At 41.2% G+C, this 22,417-nt stretch overlaps 1 protein-coding gene across 2 annotated transcripts in view; it reads right to left on the reverse strand.

Annotated features, from left to right (window-relative positions):
* Positions 1-1,122: 1,122 nt before the first annotated feature.
* The window catches only part of Synpr (synaptoporin), a 354,853-nt gene continuing 333,558 nt past the window's right edge, over positions 1,123-22,417 (reverse strand). For both annotated transcript variants that reach the window (XM_052734105.1, XM_052734106.1), the window contains 2 exons: positions 8,838-9,029; positions 1,123-2,752 (listed from right to left, as the gene is read on the reverse strand). In XM_052734105.1, the coding sequence (XP_052590065.1) occupies positions 2,495-2,752; positions 8,838-9,029 (450 nt within the window). In that variant the 3' untranslated portion in view covers positions 1,123-2,494. The remainder of the gene's footprint in view (positions 2,753-8,837; positions 9,030-22,417) is intronic.

Genomic DNA, 22,417 nt, shown 5'->3' on the forward strand with positions numbered 1-22,417 from the left:
AAACCCAAAGGACTGAGCCAGTTTTGTGAAATTCCTTCTTGATGAAGGCAGCTTTTTGTTGTGACCCTGAAGTGGACTGGGAAAGCATGTCTGTATCTCAATCAGGGAATCCTATTTGTCAGAGCCCCAAAGGGCTTTGGACCTGTAACAATCTGTCATCATGGTGTATGAGGTTTGGAGAGCTCATGACTATGTATGAAGAAGAGGTCACTTTCTCCTCCTGCACTGGGCTGAAGGAAGAAGTCTCATCGAGCTACTAACTTGAAAAACAGGGCAGAGGAGGCATGGGCCTATCACAGTCAGCTGCACCTCCCAACCACCATGAAGCAGATGATGTCAACCTTTAGAGTCTAAACATTACTTCCTCAGTACCAGGAAAGCTTTCTCTCTGGTCCTCTTACACCTCATTATCCATGTAATAGCTTCTGATATTCTTTCAAAACACTTTCAAAACACTCTCATAGTGTCACTGCCCATCTGCACACACAGGAAAAATCTTTCAAGTACCTTCATTAAGTTTCTTTTAGATAAAGACAGAAGTCCTAATTGTGACCTCCAAGTAGCTTTTACCCCTGCACCCATAGGCAGGCTCCCCTTGTGCAAAGCCTCCCTCAGTCTCGATGCTATGGCAGCTCTATCTGTCCCTCTTGCCTCCTACTATCAGATCTAAAGTCTGCCTGGCTCTACTCTGCTGTGCTATGCTTCCTTCTGCCCTGTCCTCCTAAGTTGGGTCTTGCTCAAGTCTGAAGCTCCTTCAGTTTTCTCCCTGACTAGCTGAGACAGATGCTTTTGCAGAAGCCCACACCTCCACCCTCCACCACACACGGTGTAACAAGGGTGTGGATACGTAACACAGTTCTCTCCTAATAGAATGCAGGCTTCTTAAATAGAGCCCCTTTCTGCTTTTCCACACCATTGTTTCGCCCTGGACTTGAGCAGTGTTGAGTACTTGGGAGGTCAGAATAGGTGAAAGGTTAACTAAACAAAGAACACGGGACCAGGAAGTGAAAGTGGGGTGGGGGCAGGAGGCAGGGGCAAGAGTGCTAGAAGCATTACATTTAACCTTTGTTCTCTTGCTGTTGAAGCTGACAGGCTCATAGTTATGGATCTTCACTGTTTAGCCAGATTGTAAGCAACAACTTTATTGAGGTCAAAAGATACCACAATACAGATTTATCCAACAGGGTTTAAGAAATTGGTTACAGATAGCATTTAAAACGCAGGCTATTAGCTTCCAATGTCACAGACCACACAAAGAATTTGTATGTCAGTTACAACTATCTAGAAACACATATGCTTAGCTTGCCCTGCCTGTTGGGCCTTGTTTCCACTGAATTAAAATGAAGAAATGAAGATTGGCGTTTTCTTGGTAATGAATATGTTCTGGATAGTCTTTCATGAGAACCATCTCTCGGATAGAGTGGCATAGGGAAGCCATTCTTAATTTATGGGTTATACACAAACCTAAATAACTAATTCTGTTAAGCTATAACTTGAGATTTCTAGTAATTGAATTGAGCAACATATTAGCTTTAAAAATAAACAAAATCAGATGTCTGACTGGTCATATGGGACTATAGAGCACTTTTCTTAGTACTACTTAAACTATGGTACCTAAAGCTGTAGCTTTGGATGCTAAGAAAATGCCACTCTACAAGCATAGGGTCATTGTGCCTTATCACTCATGACTCACAGGATAAGAGCCATAAAACGCCATAGGAAGTTACAAGAATGTAAATATTTACTTAAGTAAATCAGATAAATATTGTGCAGTTACCATACAGAACACTGACTATCTACAAATAGAGAAAGCTCCTAGACCTCAGCTCTAATGCATTCAGAACTTGGGTAAAGTCAGAAAGACAAACTTGCAACGTCTACAAAGCAGTAAACACCCACTTTACAAACTCATGATGCAAACTGAAAAATCTTCACATGTTTATGGTGTGAGAAAATACTTATTCATGCATTAAATCACATAAACATTGTTTCATCAAGTGAAAACAGTACAGAATAATTACCTAAAACATATTTGTAGTCCTAAAGGGCCTAAACTAAAATATATTAACACATGCATGTTGTGATTCACCAGTCTTCTAGAAATCATTAAAATGTCTCTTGCATCAAAACACATAGGAAAACTCAATATTATTTAAGTTGCTTTATGCACATTACGTACTAGAAACTTTAAGCTACAAAATGCTTCCACTATTTTAACACACATACAAAATGACCATAAGTTTATCTGTGTATATAACAAGGTACTTTCTAATTACCCATCTATAATGAATAATGTATCTCCTCCTCAGGACATCTCATCTCTAAGTACCATTTATCACCACCCAGGCCTTTCTGCCTTAATGAGGACTACAGATCTCTGATTTACATTCAACATTCTCTGCATTAATAATTGATTGAAACTCTTAAAAAATTCTTATGCTACTGAAATGGAAGGTGGTGAGGCTATAGCCAGAAGAATTTGGGTGATACTGGGTTATATCTGATTGTTAAAGGAAGTGGGGCCACTGGGCTGTTGGCCAAACTCATCGGAAGATGGCCCCAGACTTGCCTGCTGGCTATAACCACCACTTGACCCATAACTGTCTTGGTTGTACCCGCCTTGATTGTAGCTGCTAGAGTGCTTCTCCATGGGGTCGGAGAGGTATCTCTGTCCTGAGGAATGCCAGCCGGTCTCCTTGAAAACAAACCAAATGTTGCCAGCCCAGAGGATGAAGTTCAAAAACCCAAAGACCTGGAGGAGAATCAGAGCATGAGGTTAAAAGACTGGACAGAAACCCCAGAAAAGCCCATTCACAGCACTTCCTCACAGTGCCATGGGGGAGCCTGCACTTTAATTTCGAAGTCTATTTAAATTTTTCACTCAGAACCACTATTTGATTTTGGATTCCTGAACACTTTATATATACCAGGCGCTACATGAAGGGTTTTTATATATTGAGTTCCCCAGTCTAAGAGGCTTGTGTTATTATACATTACATATCTATATTGAAAATGTGGAAATGAAGTTTCACAAGGAAAACAATCTGGGTCAAGATCACACTATAGATTACAAACAATGGCAATCCACTTCTCACAAACCAGAGGGACTCCAGATAAGTACTGTCAATCAACAGCCTGTTTTTCCATCTGCAGGAAAAACAGTCCTGAGGGGGTGGGACTTTCTCCTTCCTCTGGTCTTGGGACTTCCCTCCCCCAGTTACCAGGACCGTGGACCTGGAAGTTTCAAATGTACACCTAAGGAAAAAAAATCTTTTAACTTTGTTTTCTGATCCTAATATACATCTGTTCCTGCAGATTTTCAACCAATTAAAGACTGCAAACTGCACCCAGTGATGCCTGCATGTCCCTAGCCCCAGAAGGTCCCACAGAACTTGGACAACAAGTGAAACAGCTGCCCTTCCTGGACTCAGCCAACATTCCAGCTGTTTGGTACCCAATGACACCACAATGTCAATAGGGAGTAGACATAGATGATTTCGTCATCATCCCTTATCATTCATTTTTAGCAAAAAGACTGGACAGACATATCAAAGATGGACCTGGCTGCCAGGTTCTCCCAGCATCCCTCAGTCCCTACATGTTGCAGGGTATGGCTCACATACCTTGTCCTCTACCCTGAACTCTCTAGCCCAGGGGCTGGGCTGCCCTTGAAAAATGTATCATTACTAATTCCTTGAGGAATAAAAATTGTTCTTAAATTGTAGTGGAGGGTCTGGTTCCTGAGGAAGTCCTTTTCTCAAGGTCAGGCACTTGGATAAGGGCCTCCATTCCCTCGGGGGCTTCAGGAAAGTTCGCTTGCTAAAAGTAGTCATTCTCCTTATCTCTGGCAGAAGGAACTTGTGGTCCTTATATTGATGTAAGAGGGCTCCTGGTAGAGTTAATGAACATTTGAGAACAGCAAGCATTTAGATACTTGCTGAACTTATGGCTTTGTCTCAGGAAAAATGCTGTAATGAAGTTAGTGTCCACTTTTGTCCCCGAATCATTAAGCCTGCTTTGAATCTTGCTTGTGACTAAACTTGAGTGTCAAAAGGTGTAGCCTTTTTTTTTTTTTTTTCAGTAAATCCTGTGGGTAGCTATCTGGATTCACCCTCAGATCATGTCTGTCTCCTCCATCCCCCCTGCTGACTCCACACATCTTCTTTGCAGACTAAACTCCACTGCCAGGTCTCCAGCAAGAAGTGAATCCTAAAACCAGATTCTGAATGGAGTGCAGGATACAGAGAGGAGTGAAATGTTTTTTAAGAAATAGGTGTGAGGTTTTCCTATGGAAATTCCTTCTTCTTGTGAAAGCTGCTGGTAAGTCAGAGGGCTTGTGCTTCTCCAGGGCCAGCTGGTGGCTGGAAGCAAGGGGCTTAGATAAGAGTCCCCTAGTAGATCGATTGTTCACTGGTTGACTAGGTAAGAGACACTCTATTTCAAAAACCCTCTTGGGGAAAGGCACCAACAGCATGATGCAAATGGGTGACAACATTATAGTATGTTTGGTCACTACTCCAGGATGACATTGTCCAGTTTAAATGACTTCCTGGTTATTCTGGGGTGTCCTGTGTGTGTGTGTGTGTGTGTGTGTGCGTGCGTGTGCGTGTGCGTGTGCGTGTGCGTGTGCGTGTGCGTGTGTGTGTGTGTGTGTGTGTGTGTGTGTGAGAGAGAGAGAGAGAGAGAGAGAGAGAGAGAGAGAGAGAGAGAGAGAGAGAGAGAGAGAGAGATGCTGATGTCCTCAGCATGTGGGGTCTTAAGGGCATGGGTCAAGGGTATCACAAAAGTACCTGATAGCAGGCTGAATGTCAGTGGAATGAAGATAATATTTCTGACTTGAGGGATAGTTGAGAGTATTCAAGTGGATGTGCATAAAGTTAGACACATTAGTAAACACTAGATGGCAAATCAAGGTTTGAATCATGTTTTATAGTAGTTCACACATTGCACTCAGTTAACTGTCACCATCAAGTATGTGAAAACATATTCTTGAGAAATGATAACAAAGTAGGCTCTTACTTGATCTAATTGAAAACTGATCAAGACCCCTTTTCTCTATACCTCCCTTGGTAGACTCAAGTTTCTCAGCCTTGCCCCTCAGCATCCTTCTTTCCCTTCTCTTAGTTTTCTATTGCAAATTCTTTTTTCTCTTAACATTAGTATAGAGCCTTAGGCTACTTGCCAAGGAAGATATGAAACATAAGTAAATAATGTGTAATAGTTGCTTAATCAAAATGAATTAGGTAACCACTAACAAAATTTATACATAGGGCATTTAGAGTGACTAGGGTATTTTCCATTCAAAGAGAGATCTTGGTTTAATTCTACCTTTGTAAGTATATGTCAATATATGAATAAAAATATGAAAAAAATCTGATATGAAGGGATGGCTCTGTTCAGGGATGTGATTTTATCTGTCTGCTTGTCTTCATCATTTCTTATTTTCTTATGACTACTCAGTTTTTAAAAATGGCCCAACTTAATCTTAAGAAGGCAGAGCATCCCCCTGGGGTGTACAAGGAACACTGGTTTCCTGTCACAGTCATCATGGAGGTGCCCCAAATTCCCATCGGCTGGCACATTTAGGGACACATTAGTCTTTGAATCCTGCCATTTATTCCACTTGAAATGAGGAGAGAACTTTGATTCAAGGTCAGATGTGGGGACATCAGAAAGAGGGTATAAAACTGTACATGGAAAAGAATTGAGAGATAAAATGTGGATATTCATTATGATGATGGTCAATTTGCCTGTAGTAAAGTTGGAAAAGCAGAAGTAGAAATTATGGACACAGCATAGCTATGTTTAGTAAAGATTGGGTAAAAACTGAGATATTACAGGCTCTTCCTCTACTATTCTTTTTTTCTACAGAAGAAATGAGTACCCTGAGTGAGGTGGTCCTTAAAAAGCATTTTCCACAGTTTGGGCCGCATACTCAGTGTTTTTCCCATGGTTTATCTTCTCTCAGCAGTCTCAAAGTCTGCTGCATAATTGTCTACAGTTTTCAGATGGTGGCATGGAGGTCTGAGCTGGTTTGTTGTTCATAAAGGCTCCACCAGACGGTTGCCCGGGACTCTCTGGAAGACCACTCCAGTACTGTGCCTTCTGTTCTTTTGAGTAGTAACAGTATTAGGAGAGTTTGGCTTCAGTTCTACCTTTAGTGTAGTTAGATCCAGAAACCTTTCCCAGGATCCTTAATAGGATCTTCCTGCATCTGTAATGTCTAGATACCTCACTTTATTTTAGGGCTACTGTGAAGTTAAAAATGGCAAAGAAAATCATTTTGTTACCACAGGAGAAAGTATTTATTGTTTCTTGACCATTTTCCTTTCAGAAATCACAGACCACAGTGTGTGTATGGTTCCTTCTTGAGAACTTGTATTTGCCCAGCATGGTGGGTTTTGTGAGCCATATTTTGATGACACAATTTCTAAAGCCTATAGGTACAATTAATGAGACTGGGGTGGAAACCTGACTCCAGAAGGGCCAATGGGATGCTCTCAGACATTTGTAACTGGATCTGAGTGAGGTGCATTCAGTCTAAGTTCCCCTCGCCCCTTTAAAAAAATTTGATTATTATTTCTGTGTGTGTGTGTGTGTGTGTGTGTGTGTCTGTGTGTGTGTGTGTGTGATACACACACCATGGTATGCATGTGGAAGTCAGAGGACAACTATGTGGAGCTTGTTCTCTCCTTCCTTTTTGTGAGTTCTAGAGTAAGGCCACCAAGCTCAGGCAGTGAGCACCGGTACCCACTGAGCCATCCCATTGGCCAAAGCTGTTTCTTTGAAAGGAAATACACAGTTAGAAACTGAAGGTACCTACCTTCTCCCATATGCACAGAAAACAATCCTCTGTTTGGAACAGGAGGATACCATAACAGACAGTGGCTTTCAGCAGATGCACACACAAGGGTGAAAGGTGGAGAATGTGAAAGACCCAGTCTCTTGACTATCTTCTAGCTTACAGCCCTGAATTCTATTCTAGGGAACACTTCTACCTTTTCTAATTATTTTTGGGTTTTGCTTGAGCTAGCTCAATGTGACTTGAAGGCAAGCACACATTTAATTCAAAAAATTAAAGTGTTGACTGATTAATATTCTTTCCCCTGTGATCATAATACACAATTCATTTTCTTTGCAGTGTGAAGTTTTAGTCAAATAGCTTGAGGTCTGTCCAGGAACTTTTCCACTGGAGGGGAAAAATGGGAGGTCAGGTAAAATTCCCACTACTCAGCAACCCAGAGAGACAATATTTTGTTTGTCTGACGTCGGGAGTTGAGGATCTGCTCTAGACTCTTCCATTCTCGTCTCTTCAGATCTCAGCAGTTTCGTGGTATCTTTCCAGAAACTATCCTTTTCATCATGAAATTGGAGCCAGTTCCTATTTACAATGAAGACATCTGAATGCGTACAGACACTAGTCCTAGACAAGGGTCTAAAGAACACTGCAACCCTTACTTTTAGTCAATCTGAAGGAGCTGTTCTGTTAGAACTGCCAGAGCCTTGGCTGTCAGGGACACAGGGACAACCCTGCAGGCCTTTCCTTCCACATGTTTACATTGTTGTTAGGTTTAGGAGAACACATTATTCTTCATCGCTAAGTCCTCCCTTCCAGCCTAAAGTTTATTAGAAAATGAGTGAATGACAAGGCGATGTGGGTTGTCATAACTTACTGGGACATGGATTATCAAGCTAGCAGTTGACGAACAGCATTTTCTTGGTTTGTTAAACATGTCAAGCAATTTTGTATTTGTTCTCTTAGATTTTGAGATCAGAGTCACAGTTATGTCTTCAGCACTGCCTACAAACAAGCTACAGAAATCACTATGTATGTTAATGTACACTCACAAGTTGTCACTCATATGTGTGGCCAGAAATACGTAAGAATGTTTGTGAGATCCAGGGCATAATTAATTTCCACAGCTACTATTTCACCAAGGCAAGATTTATAAAAAAAATCAGGAGAAGTGGGGGTAACCCTTCCCCACGTTGCAGCCCCCTTCCCTGACTGAATTTCAGAAAGCCACAGGGACACAGGCTAACTTTGCAGCCAAGATAATTATTCTTCACTTTTGCTGGACAGAGTTCTTTTAGTGAGCAGGGCTGAGCCTGCCACTCCTCAGTAGATGCTTCTCTTTGCCGACACTCTAGCTTGTCTTTATCAGATGCAGCTTCCTTCTGGGCAGTAGCACAACTGCTTACACATATAAATTAGGAATACAATTTAACCTCTCTCCAACTGTTAGTATTCGTCCTTTCCTGTAAGGCCCATAGTCTTGATGACAATATTTGATTTTGTTCAGCTAATTTAGTGCATCTTTTCTCAAGCAGCTAAACTGGAGGAGGAAGAGGACACACAATTATTCTAAGGACTTTTTCAAGCCGTGCATTTCCTCTTGCTCCCTACTAAGTCTGTGTGTTTTTCTCCAGTCAATTTGGTATAGTCCTCCTGTGGCTTTGATAAAATGTTTCTCTTCCAGGAAACATCTGAGTTAACAAATATTCTTTTTAACTTCTGGCAGGCTTTAGCCTTAACATTTAGGTTTCGTATCAGCTCTGGCTTAGAATTTTCACTGGACTGTCATTGAAGCCACAGCTGCTAATACCTGCTGGGTTTTTATTAAAAACTGTAATCAGCAGTATTATAGTGTGTGGATTTTGACAATGAAAATCTTGAAGGCTGAAATATCATCTTACCTGTCAGTGAGATTTCCCTCTTTTTTGATTGGCCTAGTTTTGGAGGTAGAAATGTCCACAGTGGATTTGGGGTCTTTTTCTTAATCACTGACCATCAAATAAAGACTTGAGAAGTCAAGCCTGGATGAAAAACTACTTACCACAGATGTGTTTAAACTGGACATGACAGGGCTGTGGACAGCCATGCACTTGTTGGAGGGCTGCTTGCAAGCTGACATCAGTAACAAGACTTCCTTGGGATCGGTTGCCACTTTGACATCAGACAGGCCTTTTGCCCAAGCAGATGAACCAACCAACCACAAGAATGAAAAGACGACAGTGACGATAAAATCCTGCACAGAGAGAAAACAGGAACAAAATAAAACAAAACGAACACAAAACCATATGTGAGTTCCAGAAACAAATCTATTAATTTATGTGAATACTGTTTGTTTTTGGAAAATTCTAAGATCCCATAGCATTAGGACCTAGAGATATTGTAAAAGAAAGAAAGAAAGAAAGAAAGAAAGAAAGAAAAAAAGAAAGAAAGAAAGAAAGAAAGAAAGAAAGAAAGAAAGAAAGAAAGGGAGAAAGAAAGTTTATTGATGTTGTGTTTATACTCACATGAGATAAATAATTATATTGTTATTTAGTTTTGTCTTTTGAAACAGTGTCTCTCTTTGTAGTCCTGACTGTCCTGGAACCCCCTGATGCAGAGCAGACTGGCCTGGAATTCATAGACATCTTCCAAACCCTGCATTCCCAGTGTTGGTATTAACAGCATGTGCCACGACACCCAGCTATATTGTTATTTATTGAAAACCTGCTCTGCTTCCATTCTCAGGAATGACTCAAGAACTTTATAGTCCATATATTATTGTTCCCCAAAGCATCCCTCTTTGCATTTGGTACAACAAGTCGGAGAATGGTTGAAGGGTGTCTGAGACCCGACATGAAACGATGGCATTCTAACTGCTGACTCCACATTCTTCATTGCTGCATGTGATGGTCTCAAACATTTGGAGACATTTGCCCTTGTCAAAGACTCCTGGATGGCAGTGTTTATTCACTCATGCATTTGTTAGTTTAACAAAAATAAGTATTATCCATTTTATGCCTGGAACTGGATTAGGTCAAGGCAGTGCTAACTATTATACTTTTGCTTACTATGGGCTTAAAATTGTGTTTGCAATAATCATGTTATATTTTTGTTTTGTTTTGAGACAGGGTCTCTCTTTGTAATCCTGGCTGTCCTGTAACTCACTATGTAGACCAGGCTGGCCTCGAACTGACGGAGATCTACCTGCCTATGCCTCCCAGAGTGCTGAGATTAAAGACATGCACCACCACACTCTGGCTATACTGTATTTTTATACCCATTTTAAAGACAAAGAAACTGAAGTCCCAGGCAACTGAAGTATAACACATAAAAATAGCAGAAGGAGGTCTATCTAGCTGTGAAAACTACCTGCTCTGTTTGCAGGTGGCAGAAGCTCTCTTACTGTTACCAACCACATGTTTATGATGTGAGAATGTTGCTATTTAGGAGAAAGATCTCCACACCCAGTGAGATGGCTCGGGGTGGGGGGGTAAATGAACTCACTACCAAGCTTGTTGACTTTAGTTATATCCAAGACCTACAAGGTAGGAGGAAAGAACTGGCTCCTGCATATTATCCTCGAGCTTCATGGGTTTGCTGTGGTGTGTGTGCACATACCACATGTACACATGCACACACATACAAATAAATAAATGTAATTTCAAAAATTAAAAAAAAAAGAAAATAGAGACATGTTTCCAAACTTCTAATGGGGGCGTATTTCTTGCATCCTCTTTGCAGGGTGTAGGGGCCGGTGGGATTCCTTACCCTAGGCTGTTTTGACCCAATAGTCCCAAATCTTAGACCTACTATATTGATGTTATTACTTAAGTACACCATGTTTACTTACCAAAAGTAATAAAGTTGACCTCGAAAGGAAAGCAGCAAATGTGAAACACCAATAGAAAAAGTTGCTCTTTCTTTTCTCCCTTGGGGCATGGTATATTTTGCTTGAATTGCCCTGCACTCAGGTATACCTGCTGGCTTTTCATGGCCTGCCCTGGGGAAGACATACTCTAAGTGATACTATTTGTACCTAGAGTTTGTATCTAGGTGTGACCTTTTGGAGAAGTCTCACAACTAAGATTGGCTAAATCTTTGGAACAGCTATTCTTTTGATCCAGTGGCTGTTGCTCACTGGCTACAATGTTAGCTCAACAATACTTAGGGTCAACATGTGATCCATTTCACAGGGCTTCTAGGGCCTGGGGTACTCCCTGTTCCTGTTTTCTACCCCGGCACTTCTTCCTTCTGTCCTTCTCATATCTAATCATTTTCATTTGGAGTTGTTTGTATGCTCATGAGCTGTCTGAAGTCCTTTCTGGAAAACTGGGGAGGTTTAAAGTGCAAGCATACAAATACATCATCTACAGCTGCTTTAGCATTAGTAATACAATTCATACCTAGCGAGTGGGTATGAACCGAGTGTGTCCAGTCTCAACTTTCTGTCCATGTCCAATCTGGCACCTTAGTTCATTCTTCATTATTCAGGCAGTATGGATTTACACTTATGTATTTATAGATCAAAAAGTCTAAAATAAGGGCCACCAGGGTAAAGGAACAGTGTTGGCAAGGCTGCAGGCCTTTTGGTAGGCTCTAGGGAGAATCCACGATCTTACTTCTCCCTGTTGATTAAGGCTACCCATTTCCACTGCTCATGGTCTTCTGTGTTCAAACAGCAATGGACAGTCTTTTTCCCAACATCACATCACTCTGACAATGACTTCTCTGCCTCCCTTTTCCCTTTACAGGCCTCATGGTTACACTGGGCTTACTCAAATCATTCAGGGTCTCACTATTTTAAAGCACTCTCAGCAATCTTAGTTCTATCTGCAATGTTAATCTTCTCTTGCCATGCCATATGATACAGCTACAAGTTCTCAGGATGAGGATGGGGCATCTTTGGAGGGCCATTATGCCACCTACATAGTTGGAAATGTTTTTAATCCAAAGATTAGTTGGGGGGAAATTGGCATTTTAATGATGTTACATCTTCCAAGGAATGAATATGAGGTGTCTGATTCCATTCATGTATTCAAATAGTATGGTTTGGGTAATGTGCAAAAGTCTTAAGGAAGCTCTTATTGGATACAAAAACATGTAGGACTGTGCCCTTCACTGTTATATATTTATTAGGGCCCATAGTTATCATATAGCTCCAAGTACAGAACAGTGCTTTTCATTATTTATATTCATTACAATTAGAGACAGACTTGTTAAAACATCAGTAGGGTATGGGAAAAAGAATAGGATTCTGTCCATTTAGCATAATAACAGTACTAGGTTTTCTCTTAGGGTCTATGATCTGTCTAGCCATAGGTTCTTGCTCAATAATGGTATAGATTTCATCTTGTGGAGCAGGTTTTAAATCCAATTAGAAAGTATTTGGGCCCTCCCATGACATCCATGCTGCTAATGCACCAGTGGGTCATGTCTTGCCAGGCCAGTCATTGTTGTACTTTGAAGGATTCGTTACTGGGTAAGATTGATAGCTACTTTTCTCCTCCAGTACTGTGCATAGTAGCCATGAAATCTAGTCAGTAGGGGTAAAGCTTATAGGTCAGTACCCATTTGACTTCTTGTTCTATAACTCAAGTTTTATAAAATTCTCAAAGAATTAATAAATACATAACTAAAGGTTTCTGTGAGACCTTTTAATTGGATAATGGAGAAAAATATGTCAAACTAATATTTACTGAGCACTTATTATGCACTAAGTATTATTCCAGATTCATTTGGATTAACTCAATCCTGATTTTAAAAAAAGCAGTGTGAAACACATGTTAATCCTGTTCTCATTTTGTAATTGAGGAAACTGATGTGCCAGGATGTTAAACAAATTGCCTGAAGCCTGAGTTAATTGATAGAGGATTCTAAGCCTGGCCATCTGTTTCCAGGGTCTGTGTGCTTGACTGCACTATGATGCTTCTAACATCTACTTTAAGAAGAGCTTTCTACTTAAAGCAAATGTATTAAAAAGATTCTCAAGGGCCAGTGAGATAACTCAATAAAGAAAGGCATCTTCTATCAAGACTGATGACCTGAGTTTGACCCCCAGACCCCACACGGTGGAAGGAGAGAGCTGACTGTAGTGAGCTGTTCTTTGACTTTCATGGGTGCACTGTAGGGTGTATACACACACACACACACACACACACACACACACACACACACACACATACACACACATATATATACACACACACACACACCACATGCACACACATAATAAATAAATAAATGTAAAGAGGATGTATTGAAACATTTTCCCAAAGATTTGAGATTCTGCTTAATTTAAGCTAGTGGAGTGCTTTTCTGTGGAGGAATTAACTTCCGTACTGAATTCAAGGATCTGTGTCACCAGACTAAATACCATGCTTCTGGGACCCGATCTGACATTTTGTCTTCCATGAGTACACTGTCCAGGAGGTACTGCATAATTTATCTCCTGTGTAAGTTAAAAGCTCAGCTCTGGCACTGGACAGATCCAGATTTGAATCCTTAATCTTATACTTTCATGTTCATAAGCAATTTGCTATACGTCCTATGGCCTCAGTTACCCCTGTAGGTAGAAATAAGAGCATCTTCTCATGGGATAGTTGGAGGATTAATGAGTTACTGTAAACAATGTTTATCACTATTCCAGGAAAAAGGTGACTGAGTAGGGAATGGAATCTTCAGTAATCACCAGTAAACAACAGTGACAGTACAAACAGCATACAGCTGTGAACTGAGCTGTTGTGGCTATGCACCTACCTTGGTTGACACATCTCTATGCAAGTGGAACAATAGAGATTTTGAGCAAGGTACTACTGCAATAATTCCCCAAACTTGGAAACTAGCTGTGGGTCTTATGGCGAGGAAAACAATCTGCAACCATTTAAAATAATTGCTGTACAACATTATTTATGATGTGTGTCTATTCCCAGCATAGTGGGTAGAATAATTATTCTTAGTGTGAATCCAAGGCTGGGCATACATTCTCTGCTCAAAACCTGCCAGCGATAGCTCCTCACTGAGAACAAATACCAAAGACCACACGGAGGGTCCTAAGGAACCCTGAGCTGGTTGCTCTTCTGATGTGAATTGTATTCCTGACCTATCCTTCCACGTCTCCATGCAATGCACAGCCTTCCTAGCTGTTATTCTAACCCACCCAGAACACTCACAACTCAGAAATTTCACTGGGACAGTCCCTTTGCATAGAACCATGAGGTTTGCTTCCTTTTGCCCTTAAAATCTCGACTGAAACTCCAGTGTTCTCAGGTGTGGCATTGCTAAGCACATATGGACAGCGTTTCCCAAGCCAACTCTCTATTCATCTTCTCCACTTTCAATGTTCTCATCTTCTCAATTTCCCGTTTAAGACCTGGTGTATATTTCCTTGCTTCAGTTGTTTACCCCAATTAAAATCTACACATTTTGTGGGCAGTGTTTTCTCTCTGATGCACAAGGCACTGGACAGTGATTATTTTCAAAAGAATAAATCGGTGTAAGAGGAGATGTTTCTGGTAAACTGAATCAGAAGCAGGAGGACAGAAACCTGTGCACATGGGCCAGGCCCCTCTTTCAGGAGGGCCTTTCTCTTTAGCATTCCCCTGTACAGTCTCTTCCTTATCCCTCCCAGGCTCATGGTTTACTTACCACCTCAACATGTCCTCACTAATGGTTACCTCCCCTAAATGCACCCCTTATCTCTATACTGTGGTGATATTTTATTTGTGCTGAAATGTGATATTTTATTTGTATGTTAATAAATAAAGTTTGCCTGGAGATCAGAGGTCATAGTCAGCCATAAGCAGAAGTCAGGCGGTGGTAGCATGGGCCCTTAATCCAATCACATGGCAGGTAGAGTCTCTGTGTGGTCAAGGACACAGCCAAGCGTGGTGACACATGCCTTTAATCCCAGTACCAACCATAGAGACCTGGAGGTCTGTATAGACAGGGAGTGATGAGGAAGTGATGTGGCTGGGCTCAGAGCCAATGAAAAGGCAGAAGAGGAAGGCAATAAAGGCACAGGTTAGACAGGAAGAGGCTGTCTTGGGAAGCTACACACAATGTGGTGAGCTAAGGTTAGATCAGGAGGCTATTGCCCTGATCTCTACAGCTTGCACCCCTGTATTTGGCTCTGTGTTTCTTATTTAATAAGACTGTTTAGAAATTCGTCTACACTATGCCTTGACTTTTATTTCCTAAGCACCTTTCAAAATTTTAAAATATATTCATTCACCACCCTCACTCCCCCATTTTTCCAAAGAAGATTTCTTGGGTCTTGGGCAGAAAAACACTGCTAAGATTTATTGACTGAGAGAGTGAATGCATGAGAGAATGAATGAATGTATAGTATAGTCCCAATATTGTAAAATTTTATCTTTATGGATATGTTTTATGGTAATTTATCAAGTAATAATGTTCAGAGATAAATTACACTTCATTGTAAATAAAGAACAAATTCTATTAGACAAAGTAAACACAGCATGAGATCGCGACACTGAGTGGTGATAGCAGGGGCTTTCACACACAGCGTTCACACTGGCACACCTGTCCATTCAGCACTGGCAAAGATTCCATTTATATAAAATAACAAACAGCTTTCCAGCCGAGAGCGAGTGCACTGAGGGGTAGCTGAGCTGAAGTGCGACTTCCTGTAACTGAGTGACTGGAAGACGGGTACCCGTGCCAGAGGAAGAACACGTTAACTTGGAAGTCTTTGTCTTTTTCTGGCTTCAGGCATAAGCTGTGTTGGAGGCTACCTTACAAAAGGAGACATAGGTCAAATATTTTACACCATTGTTTTTCCAGTCTCCTGTTTCCAGTCGAGGCTCCCTTGTGGCCAAACCCAGATTGAAGCCAGGAGGTGGGAAGTTCTCAGAGATGACGAATTTAGATCACCCCGCAGACACAAGAGGTCAGAGGGGATCGGTACCGGTGCTTCCTCACATCCCCTGAGTGCTTCCCACGTACCAGGCCCTCCGCCATGACCCCACAGACACTGTTAACCATACAACCTTCCTACTTACAACAATCCTGTGTTACTGATGAGGAAACTGGAGTATAGATAGTTAACACCTGGCTTGACTGCAATAGCTGATCATGGACTTTAGGAAAATGAGCTTTTTGGTGTGTGGATAACTATTTTAATCAGTTCAAATTTTTTGAACAATTTGGTATTACCTAAATGATTTGGATTTCATCTATGTGCTTCCTATATTGTTTAATATTTAATTTTAAAATAGTTAGTTCATTCAAACCAAAGTATGTGTTTTTGTACCAAATAAGGTTAACATGGAAAGAACAACACATTCACAGTGAACAATAAGTTAATACAGCTTCTCATAAATAGAAGGCTTAAAACATTAACTTTAATAAAATGAAAATAATATACCTTGAATACTTTCTAGAACTATCTGCCAAAGGCTTTGGAACCAAGGACCTTGGCTAAACCAGATTTACAAATATTAACGCAGTTATTAATAGCATTTATTAGAATAGTCCAATCAGAAATGACGCTAAACTGAATGTGGAATGATTTATATATCTGTATATGCCAAAAGCCATTTTCTGGTCAGGAGAATTATGTGGCTCAAAAATGGGTAGTGCCTTTCTTTGGAGGGTGCAGACAAGGATCTAGTTTTTGCAGATTCTATTCCTAGTTTCTCTAACAGAGACTGTGCAATGGAAGATGAATTTGCGACATTTACTGTTTCATTATCTTGATGCATAGTTACCTGTGCTTGTATTATCTATCCCCAGTGAAGAGAGAAAGGCCATTCGGGAAGTACTTCAACACTTCAGATCTCTCCTGCTCGGGATCTGAGTTGTCTCCAAGAAGTCTTTAGAGGAGACATTGCTAACCCTAAAGAAATTGCAACCAAGATGGTCTATTTGTCTATTGTCTATGGTTGATGAGTGGATGCTGAGTCGCACTCTGTACCTAAAGACACACGATTTGGATGTTTATGTGCAGTGCATTTGAGTATCTGTTCAGTGAACCAAAGCCAGGTTTCTTAAGCTGGCACATCCTGGCTTTGTTTTGACTAAGTGGTCAGATTCCATTACTTTGAAGGGTTGTTTTGTTGCCCTCATAAGTTGTTGTTAGCAAAGTGTTTTATGTTTTATGTAGATTTAATATAATAAGATTGCTGGTTTTGGATTACTTGGGGACATACATAGAGAGGAGTACTCAGAGGACCTTATTTGAGACACAGGGGGAATGAACCCGTTTCTGTCTTCACTGCATGCTGATAAACATAACCAGTTGCTCCATTTCCACTTATTAGCACATACTGCCAATATTTCAGTCCAGTGGTTTTGTTATCTGCCTTGTCCAGTGATGGTTTTCTGTACTTTCTTCCTCTTTTTTCTTTCTTTCTCTCTCTTTCTTTCTTTCTTTTGTTCGTTCTTTCTTTTTTCTCTTGCTGACATGTATCCCAAGATCTGAAATTGTTTAATCCTCAGTGTGAGTGGCTTCATTATGTGAATTCCTCCTCCAGGAATTCCAGAGTGAGTCTGTGAACCAGAAAAAAGGGAAACCAGCAAGATGGCCTTTCAGTGGAGGGTAGAACCTTTGCTTCGGTTTGTAAAGGAGAAAGAGCAAAGAGGGGCTAGCTGAAGCTACTGTCTGTTCTGCCAAACTAAGCTTCTCCTATCATTTAATATGAAATACTGACCCTAATATTATCAAGGTTCGATGGACTGCCTATCACTTTTTTTTTTTTTTTTTTTTTTTTGTTTTTTTTTTTTGTTTTTTGTTTTTCGAGACAGGGTTTCTCTGTGTAGCTTTGCGCCTTTCCTGGATCTTGCTCTGTAGACCAGGCTGGCCTCGAACTCACAAAGATCCACCTGGCTCTGCCTCCCGAGTGCTGGGATTAAAGGCGTGCGCCACCACCGCCCGGCGCCTATCACTTTTTTAAGAGATGGTAAAAGACTTTTTGAATCTCACAAGAACTGCAAGAAGGCAAAGATTTTTTTATTCTACACTCTGCAGAGGTGCATTAAGTGAGGGGAGACCAGTTGCGGAGTTTTCTGTAATAGGAGGCCAATCTCCCCATTCCTGACATTAAGTGTGCTTTGACAGATTCCATTAATCCCCAAGACTTAGGAATCTCCATTGACAAATCCCCTAGTGAAGAGGCTGAAGCCTTCTGAGGGAGCTCTAGTCTCCACAGAAATCTAGGACTTGGAAATGGGGCTTTCCTGTTCCAAATCTCTTAAGAAAAATCTTCAGGGTCAAATCATTGAGTTTGTTAATCTTTATTAGAGAGAAGAAACACGAAGTCAGAAAGTTTGTAATCACAGCCGGATTCTCAGCAGTCTGGGGCTTTGGATCTGAGTCACTGTTCTAATTTGATTTCTGTTGCAGTGATAAAACCTTCTGACCAAAAGCAACTTAATAGAGAAAGGGATTTATTTGGCTTACACTTCCAGGTCACAGCCCATGATTCAGGGAAGTCAGGGCAGGAACTCAAACAAGAACCTGAAGCAAAAATGATGACCACTGCTTGCTGGCTTGCTTGTTGGTCCATGCTCAGTTAGCTTTCTTGGGCAGCCCAGGACCACATGCCTAGCGAATGGTGCTGCCCACAGTGGGGTGGACCCTCCTACATCAATTAACAATGAAGAACCACCCTTATACGGTCTGGGAAATCCATAAGTGGAGACCCTTCTCAGATGACTCTAGGTGAGTCAAGTTGGTAGTTAAAGCTATCTACGACAGTCACTAACCTTATACTTTGGGAGAGAGGTTCTTACACTGTTAAACTATTTGATGATCACCTTGTAGCTCAAAAGCTAAGGATTATGGAGTACCAACTACTTCACTGGCCAAGCACATTCTTGAAAAAACCTATCCATCCCAAATGCCTCTCCTTTCTGTTATCTGGGAGCTCAGAGCACCACATCTATCCCTCAGTGAGTGTGTGTGTGTGACGGGGGGAGTAAGGGAGGGAGGAGGGAGAGGAATGATGGTGGAGGCATACATGGTCATCTTAGCCACAGCTCTTTATAGGAAAGAGGTCCACAGAAACAGAAAGGGACAGAAAAAACCAGTTACTATCATAGTTAAAATAAGTTAATTTTTTTATTGATGCTACTGCTGTTAGTTTAAAAAGAAAAATTTAAACAACTAAAAAAATTTTATGTGCATAAGTGTTTTGCCTATATACAAGTGCACTGTGTGTATGTCTGGTGCCTGTGGAAGGCAAAAGAGGGCAGATGATGCCCTAGAACTGGAGTTACAGTGCTGTATATGGGTGCTGAGGACCAAAGCAATCTTCTGCAAGCGAGCATCTGTTACATTTTCCTCCAGCCCCTGCTGTGTTCCAAGTGTCAGAGGTAAGTGACTGTGGGGAGTTGGTTAGACCCAGTCAAGACGACTTCAGTAAGGAGGATGAGAGTGGTGTCTAGGCACAGTGATGAGGAGATCAGCTAGAACCAAGAGGACATCTATTTGTGTTTTATGTGCACTGGATTACTCAATCTTCCAGCAACCCACCTGGATAGATACTAGTGTTCTCCCATTACTTAAGGATGAATTACTTAAAATAACTTTGAAAGGTGCACAGTGAAGATTTAGACCCAGAGAGTTTGGCTCCAAGGTCTGTGTTCTATTGCTTTTAAAGGGCTATGATTTTATGAAAGACATGGCCTTTTATTAGTTTAAAAATTAAGTGGTCATATTAATGCAAATATCATTTATGACCAATTCTTCTGTGTGCTACTTAGTCAAGAGTTACTCATTTAAATTCTCATGGTGCTTTGGAATTGTTCCTTTTACCACACTTCACAGTGGGAAAGTCAAGGCTGAGGACAATTACATGATTTGCCAAAGGGGTCACGACTACTTATTAGGCTGCTAAGCTTTGATTACAGCCATGGTTTTTGGAGCTCCAGTCTGTATCTCTCTCTGGAAGGTGGAACTCTTCGTATCCCAGTCCTGCTTTAATGGTGAACACTGTGTTTGAGGATTGAAGTTGAAAGGCCTTTGTGTGCTTTATCTCATTCATTCTCGCACAATCCTGCCTGTGGCGCAGCTTCTGTTCTGTCTTCCAAATGAGAAAAAGACTTAGAAGAACTAGCTAATGGCAGAGTTAGGTACCAAACTCAGATCTGTTTGATTCTTAATAGGTTGACTTGTTCTTGTTCATTGTTGATTTTTTTTCACATTCACAATCATCTGTCCAATGTGTGTGTTTTATGTTGTGTATGTGTGTGTGTGTGTGTGTATGTGTGTGTGTGTTCACGTGTGTGCATGGAGGCCAGAGGAGGATGTCAAGTGGCATGTGCTATCACTCTCTACTTTATTCCTTTGAGACAGGGTCTCTCACTGAGGCATCAGCAATCTTGTCCACCTCCCCACACACACACCCCTGAGATTCAGGTACACATGGCCACACCTGTCTTTTTCCTTGGATACTGGAGAGTCAAGCTCCTCCCACTTGTTCAGCAGCTACTCTCACCCATTGAGTCATCTCTCCCTAACCTGTCCAACATTTTCTGTCTTCTCACTCTGGGCTGGGTGCTATTATGTGATTGCTGTAGGATGGGGTAGGTTGAAGGGTAACACCTATGGAACAGGAGTATTCTCATTCTTGATTCTATACATTGCCTAGGTTGCTTTATGCGACAACAGTATGTACATGTGGTAGTTTGAATGAAATGTCCCCCATAATCTTGGGCATTTGAATCCTTGGTCTTCAGTTGTTGGTGTTGTTTGGGGAGGTTTGGGAGTCATGGCTTTGCTGGGGGGAGTGTGTCAATGGAGGCAGGATTTGAGTTTAAAGAATCACACCATTTCAAGTTGACTCTCTCTTTTTCCTGCTTGCTGTTGGAGATGTGAGGTCTCAGCTGTTCCTGCTATTTTTCCCTGCAGTGATGGACTCTTATCCTTCTGGAACTGTAAGGCCAAATAAACTCTTCTATGTGTTGCCTTGTTCTGGTTATGGAGTGTTATCACAGCAGTAGAAAGGTAACTAATACAGTACACTATTGTCATGCTGTGACTAATCAGAATTTTGCAAAATAAAGATGGAGTGGATGCTAAGGTTCTTCTGTTCAGGCCTCTGTGTACTCAAGCACTGTGTTTCATGACTGAATAATCTGCCTTGTGTTTGTGAGTCTATGCAGGGTTCTGTTTCTTCTCTCTTTGAGCTAAATTGGCTTGTGATGGTCATGTAGCACTTTTTAGTACCAAACTGTTCCCAGAGAGCTTCACCAATTGATTTGTCGTTGTTCAGCTTTAGAACCGAAACCTCTTAATTGATGCTTTTAACATTCCTTGTGAAAATAAGACTTTAAAAATCACCCTCTGGCTGGGCAGTGGTGGCATACACCTTTAATTCCAGCACTAGGGAGGCAGAGGCAGGCTGATCTCTGTGAATTCAAGGCCAGCCTGGTCTACAGAGGAAGGTCCAGGAGAGGCTCCAAAGCTACACTGAGAAACCTTGTCTCGAATCCTGCGCCCCCCCCCCAAAAAAAATAAATCACCTTCTGGTTGAGTGGTGGTGCCACACACCTTTAATCCCAGCACTCAAGAGGCAGAGGCAGGTGAATCTCTGTGAGCTTGAGGCCAGCCTGGTCTACATACCATGTTCCAGGACAGCTAAGGCTACACAGAGAAACTCTGTCTCAAAAACCCAAAACCGCAAACCCAAACCCTTTTCTGTATGTGTCCCTTTAGCTTATTAGTGGATGCCTGGTCTCGTGACTTTGGTGCAGAAGGGGAATATTCCCAACTATTTGAGGAGCTCAGGAAAGCTCTGCTTACTTTTGTATTGCTGTGTAAATTCACAGTAAATCATCTCTGAGACTTGATGTGACTTACAGTTTATCCTGGCTAATCTTTGATTGTAAACAGCACCAACCTTTTAGTACAGATCAGCAGTAGTATTAGGAAATTAGCTATTCACAATGAATTATTAGCTGGCTCTGGAGTAACAGCCTGCTCTTACTGGCTGGCCATGGGACCCTGCCAAGTTTCAGTTTCCTATGTATAAAGAGACAAAAATGGCATAAAATTTAATAGTCCTTTTGCCAAGGATAAAGGGACTTATGCAGTGTGATTTTTGTCTCAGTTCCTCAAAGTTTACGTTTCTTTCTTTTGTTTTGGTTATGAGACAGGGTTTCACAGTGTAGCTCAGGCTGGTCTTGGACTTGTGTTCACTCCTCCTGCCTCAGTTCTCCTACTGCTGAGACTATAATAGTGTGCCACAATGCCTGGATAAATGTGGATACATACTTACTTGTAGTTATTCTCGACCTAGGAAAACTCCTGTACAATACGTTCAAGTGTAGAAAAATGTACTGGCCTTGTGTAGTGAGATTTAATGGTCAATAAATTAGATAAATTTATTAATTTCTTCCACAACTGTTTATTGAGCATCTACTAGGTACCATGTATTGAGATTATTAGTAAAGATTGTTAATAAAAACGGACCTTGTACCAATACTAGTGTGGTAAAGAAGAGAGACCTTGAATCAGGTATTCCTGAAGCATGTGTAATTGCACCTGGGATCACAGTTTTTCAAAGAAAGGAATTAGTGTTTTGAATTCTCCTGCCAAACTAAGAAAAAAGAGTGGGGGCCATGACAAGCCCAACCTAGAGTAATAAGAAATGCTTTTTAAGGGTGTATATTGGTATTGGG

Source organism: Peromyscus californicus, unplaced genomic scaffold (assembly GCF_007827085.1).
Source record: "Peromyscus californicus insignis strain IS unplaced genomic scaffold, ASM782708v3 Scaffold_12__1_contigs__length_115047231, whole genome shotgun sequence".
Classification (NCBI taxonomy): Eukaryota; Metazoa; Chordata; class Mammalia; order Rodentia; family Cricetidae; genus Peromyscus; species Peromyscus californicus.